The 6,000-nt window shown below is 42.8% G+C and overlaps 1 protein-coding gene across 1 annotated transcript; it reads left to right on the top strand.

The window, feature by feature from the left end:
• The first annotated feature begins 1,039 nt into the window (after positions 1-1,039).
• On the top strand, positions 1,040-3,016 carry LOC123133444 (uncharacterized). Its single transcript, XM_044552932.1, has 2 exons — positions 1,040-2,207; positions 2,742-3,016. Exons 1-2 carry the CDS (start codon positions 1,097-1,099, stop codon positions 2,798-2,800), a joined length of 1,170 nt encoding a protein of 389 aa, XP_044408867.1. The 5' UTR covers positions 1,040-1,096; the 3' UTR covers positions 2,801-3,016.
• The last annotated feature ends 2,984 nt before the right edge of the window (positions 3,017-6,000 follow it).

Here is a 6,000-nt window from a genome sequence, read left to right as displayed (position 1 = left end):
TGTCGAATATCCAATTCCGAGCTCGGACTCATCTGCACCCGCTCACGAAAAAAAACATAAAAATTCAAAAAAAACATTTTTTGGTGAAAGGTAGAAAATTTGGTGCGTGAGGTGCGCTCCAAATTTCAAAGCATTTGGACATTTGAGTAGCTCTCAGCAAAAAAGACAAATTGAGTCAGGATATTATATGAGCAGTACACTATTTAATGGAACCTAAATTTGTTTTGTTTGTCGAGAGCTACTCAAATGTCCAAATGATTTGAAATTTGGAGCGGACATCACACACCAAATTATCTACCATGCCAATTTTTTTTGGAATTTATTGAATGTTTTTACTATTTGTTTTGATTTTTTTATTGAACGCAGATGCAGATGATCCTAGGAGCCAAAACAGCCTCACTCCTAAAGTGTACAAATATAACAATGGGCGTGATGTTTTGGCTCTGGGATAGTAATCACAATGAAAATAGTTTAGAATGAAACAGAACTGATTTTTGTTTTTCTAAAAACAGTAATTCTTCGTAAGTAAAAACTTCAATCGCACTGCAGCTTCATTTTTTTGTTGGTCTAGAAGGATAGTTTTCGATAATTCATCCTGAAGCCCGGGCTCAGCTGCTCCAGGTCAGCAAAAAATTCAAAACAAATATTAGAAAAATTCAAAAAATTCCAATTTTTTTGTGTGTGGTAGATAATTAGATGCGTGAGGTTCGCTGCAAAAATCAACTCGTTTGGACATTTGTGTAGGTCTCGGAAAAAAAGACAAATCGGGTCAAAACAGTTCATAAACAGTAAACATTTTTAGAGACCCCAGTTTTGTCTTTTTTGCACAGACTTGCTTAAATGTCCAAACGAGTTGATTTTTGCAGCGAACCTCACGCATCTAATTATCTATCATATAAAAAAATTTGGAATTTTTGGAATTTTTTTTGTATTCGTTTGATTTCATCGGTGAGCGAGGGTGCAGCTGAGCCCGGTTGCAGATTCGCCGCACTCCTTAGTTTTGGGCTTCAGTCGCGCATCTGCACTTTCACTTTCCCCATTGCGGCTGCACACCCCATCCTAGCTAGACTCCTCCGCCGCCGCCGCCGCCTCCCCCATGAGCTCCCCCTCCATGGCGGCCGCCCTCCACCGCCGCCCCCGCTCCCGCCCGCCTCTGGAAGACGAGGATCTGCTCTCCGAGATCTTCCTCCGCCTCCCGCCGCAGCCGTCCTCCCTCCCCCGCGCCTCCGCCGTCTGCAAGCGCTGGCGCCGCCTCGTCTTCGACCGCGGCTTCCTCCGCCGCTACCGCCAACACCACCGCCGCAGCCCTCCGCTCCTCGGTTTCTTCCGCAGCGACTATGCAGGCATCTCCTACACGCCTGCCATGGAGGCCCCCGATCGTGTCCCCGCCGGGCGCTTCTCTTTGCTTCTCTACGACAGCCGCGCCAGAATCCTCAGCTGCCGCCATGGACTCCTGCTCTTCGCCCGCTCATCGGGAAACCGGTTCCTGGTGTGGGACCCCGTCACCCGCGACCAGCACAGGCTTGTCGCGCCACCGCCGTTCGACATCTACGCAGCTCAGGTGGACGGGGCGGTGCTCCGGGCTGCTGGAGACGCCCACCACTTCCAGGTGGTATTGGTAAGCTACCAACAGAAGCAAGTGATCGCCTGCATTTACTCCTCGGAGACTGGTGTATGGAGTGATCTCATGCCAACATCGGTCCAACGCACGGCCGTGGGTTGTCAAGGCATGCCTGCTGTGTTGGTCGGGGATTCCCTTTACTTGCTGCTCTCTGACGGTGGTATAACTGTAATTCTTGAGGTTGATTTGAACAGGCAGAGCCTAGCTTTGATACAGGTGCCACTGTCTATGCTTGCCTATGGTCATCATAGGGACTATATGACACTTGCACGAGCAGAGGGTGGCGGGCTGGGTTTACTCTGGAAGGAAGGCTTCACCGCCCAGTTCTGGAAGATGAATGCTGGTTGTGATGGTGTTTCTTCATGGGTGTGGGGAAGAACTATTAAATTGGACAAGCTACTTTCCCTGAATTTAGAGGAGATAAAGCGCATACAGAGGATAGCGTATGCTGAGGAAAATAATGTGGCTTTCTTGCGGACAGTTTCCGGTGTCTTCATGGTCCAGCTTGAGTCATTGCAGTTCAGTAAACTTCCTGAAAAAAACAACTGTGCTATCTGCTATCCATTAGAAAGTGTCTATGCTGCAGGTAAATCCATGTCTTCAAACTCTGGTTATAACAAATCCATGTTGATTTTCGATAATTAGTTGATGGAATATGCCGTTCACATCCTTTTGTGTTAAGATAACCATTTTAAGTAGTGTCACATTACTTGTTTCTTTTGCTGCCTGATGACCTCTGCAACATATAGCGAATTAGTTCTGCAGTGCTTCTGTTGTGATGCTTGCGTGGTAGCTTTATTTGATGGTTATAATCTGGATTCACATCTGTTACTGGTTATGTAACAGTTGAACTAAATTTCATTGTTTGCCTTTTGACATATTCAAGAATTGTATATTGGTAGTGCTGTGGTGCAGGTTTTTGTCATGGTGAAAACAACTACATGTGAATATTCTCTAAATTTGATGGCTGTTTGGTTTTGTTTATCTTCCTAATGCTGTATCAGAACTGAGTTTTTTTTTCCAGATTACAGTCGTTAGTTATATAAATATATTCCTAATGTTGTATCTATTTAGCTTTCCATTAGAATGTTATTGGTTGTTTGACTTCTTATAATTGCAGAAACAAGCATTGGTGGTGGACATGGTGGAGCTGATCAAGATATGATAGTATTAGTATGATGTACTGGTTGAGCAGGAAAGCTTATCTTCTGAATGTATGCTGAGGTATCTGAAGTTCTGAACTGTTCTGTCAAAACCATGTATTTTTTCCCCTTTTTACTGCCATTCCTCATGTACTAAATTGCAAGAGAGGGTTGTAAGCTTTTCTCTACAATCTTTTGCTTAATTGTTCCCCACCTGGCCACTTCCCAACACGCTTTCATGGCAGGCTGCGTCGTGTTTTCCCCATGCCCTGCTTCCTCATCCCTTCCTCAGCAGCTCTCCATTCTCTTCCTCATGCCTTCACCCACTTACATTCTCTTTTATTTGCTGATGTTTTAGCCCCTCCACTGGATATGCTCTTCGCTCGCCTCTCCCTTCCATCCAGCTGCCTTGCTTTCAGTTTACCTCCTTCTTGGTACTTCCCGAATCCCCTCTAGTAGTGCTGATTTTTCTCCCCCTAGCTCCTCAGATGACTGATGACTTTATGCCTTTCCCCCTTCTGTTCAAAATTTCTTTCCTACCCGGTCATAGATTATAGTGGTGTCATGTTAAGTGGTAGCAGAATGAAATACATCCTGTTTCATTTTTTCTTTTTGTTATAATTTTACCACTTCCTACATTGCCTTTGATTAGTTTTTTGTGGTTATGGATCCATCAGGTCGTAGTGTGATTTATATGTTCTTCTCCGTGCCAGTGACTGACAACTAACTTTACCTGAGCATACTAAATTTATATGAGCTTATCACAATGCCATTTCAGATTATTGCTGCTTATTTTGGATCATTGTGATACCTAGTGAACTAATTATTGTAACAAAATTTTGAAGAGCATGCCTTCGTGAAATGTTGTACCACTGTTTATCATTCTACTTGCAGTTAAGTATTGCTGATTTGTGGACACTTATTGTAGTTTTAGGCCGTTTGCTTAAATATTGTCTCAGCACCTCTCATTGTTAGTTGCATATGCAATCGGAGTCATACAAAATCAGCTCAATGGTATAAAACTTTAACGGCTTTTCCATGAATGCATGATACAAATTTAGTTTGATTGATGCAGTCATTGCTCATGCCCTGCAGGTATCTAGAGTTACGTTCTGGTGGCTGAGATGCAGAAGGGGGCAAGGGGCTTGTTTGCTGCGACCCACAAGGAAAATTTGCCCTCTATTTAGGATGCACTAGTCAGCTGTGAAATGGACCTGTAGGATTTAGTTGCTCATTTTGATCAACCCGGTTTATATCTAATTTCTGTAGTCAATTGGCCAACTGGGCATGAAGACATAATGAGCTTGCTATGATTAATTAGTACCTTTCATCTGATCTTGCTTGCATTTTGTGTGTTCTCATATTTTCACTGTTATCTTTTGATTGTGTTCCATGTTATATTAGGTCAGATGCCCCATTTAGTGTGTTTGTTTTTACCCGGTTCTACTAATGAATGCTGAGTTCTTTTGCTTTCCTTGAGATTCAGGAAAGGCTTGGATAAGATTGCTAAGGCTTGGAGTACGAAATAAACATGCCACTTTGAGATATGCAAAATTTCACACAAGTGGTGCGCCGACACGCGAAACTCATTTTATTGATTGCTTCGGCAATCACAGCTGTTCAACATCATATGATCCCTTGATCTACATGTTCAGCTCTTTATTTTGAAGGTCACTTGGCGTTAGTTATTGCCCCACCTCTTGTTGCACTCAGCTATACAATCCGCAACACTTTATGCATCTGCAAAATAGCCAAGACGAGCACAAGATCCTCAGACCAGATGGTGATTCTTCTTTTTATCAATAGAAAAAAGAGAACAAATTGCCTCGATATTCAGGAGAATTCATCTACAAACAGAGCAAATGCAATTCAACTATACAAGTAAGGTGGACTGTTCACAGACGGAGTCCGTGCTGCAGACCATGATGCATGCGGCAAGGGTGTCCTCCTTGTCGACGCCGTTGCAGTTCCCGGCGCAGTCAACATTGCAGAGTCACCAAGGGGCTGTGCCTGCACCCATCGTGGCACTGCTGGTAACAGTCGCATAAGGAGCATGATGCACAGCGCGGCAACAGTGGCCGCCCTCTTCTTCACTTCCATCTCCTCTCCTTTCCTTGGACAAGCTATGACAAGAGAAGAGGAAGGGAACTGCTGTGGGAGTTTTCAGGTGACTGGTGGCTCTCTTACTCAGTCAGAGTGTGTGGCCTCTTACATATTGGAGTTCCAAGGGCAATATCAACATTTGACCTGGTTAATATTTAGTGTAACACAACAAAGTATTTCAGTATTTTCTAGCACATCAAATGATCCACAATTTCAGGTTTGGTTGTTTTGTAGCCAGTTTTGCCATGTTATCGGTTTCCTGAACAAGATGGTGCCCACTGCCAATTACGAGCCCCTAGTGGAGCACCTGAAAATAACCTTGGATCTTAAACCGATTAGACAAGCGCATGCTACTCATCTTTCTATTTTCTTTGTGAAGAGGCCTGTGCTGATGTAGAAAGAAAACCGAATGCAGTTTTCATACAATGCTGTTTAGCAGTAGTAAGGGACAGATTGCTATATTAAGTTCCTGGAGATGTAAAGTATCTGCCTGGAAAGACACCTCCTGTGAATTGAATTTGCACAATTCTCTTTTTCTTTAACAAAATTTACATCTATTCAGTAGCAATGCCACCGGGATAGTTTTAATTTTTGAGACATGGTGAAGGCTTTGGTGTGTTAGCGGCTAATGTTTGAATTTGAATTATTTGATGAGTTAAATATACAGATGATGTATCCATGGGAGTGTGTTCTTCAGTGTGTTGGGTCTTGGGTGTGTGATTGTCGTTGTCGTTAAAAAACTATGTATGACACAGGGACATGTTGTTTTGCTCATCTTGACATGGGGATGGGGTGAACGAATCTCACACAGTAGAATCTTCTCTTTTGGTTAGTCTGGTAGATATGGAAATTGCCTGTAAGTTGCAATTTTTTTTTACTGAAATGTAACTGTACATATGAATATATCTATTGTTGGGAAGTTTGTTTACATATTTTCTTAGCATATGTCTCATTGTTATTTTTTTACATTGTCATTGTGTAATCAGATTTTTCTGCTTTCCTACTCCAGAGAATGAACTATATGCCCATTGATCATTTAGCCTCTATTGGAACAGATGTTGCCAAAAACTCCCAAGTTGAAGGTGTGCCTCAAATTACCTTTGTTCTCTGTTTCTAATGTTAGTTTTGTCTAAT

This window comes from Triticum aestivum, chromosome 6B (assembly GCF_018294505.1).
Source record: "Triticum aestivum cultivar Chinese Spring chromosome 6B, IWGSC CS RefSeq v2.1, whole genome shotgun sequence".
Classification (NCBI taxonomy): Eukaryota; Viridiplantae; Streptophyta; class Magnoliopsida; order Poales; family Poaceae; genus Triticum; species Triticum aestivum.
This window is presented reverse-complemented; position numbering and strand designations above follow the sequence as displayed.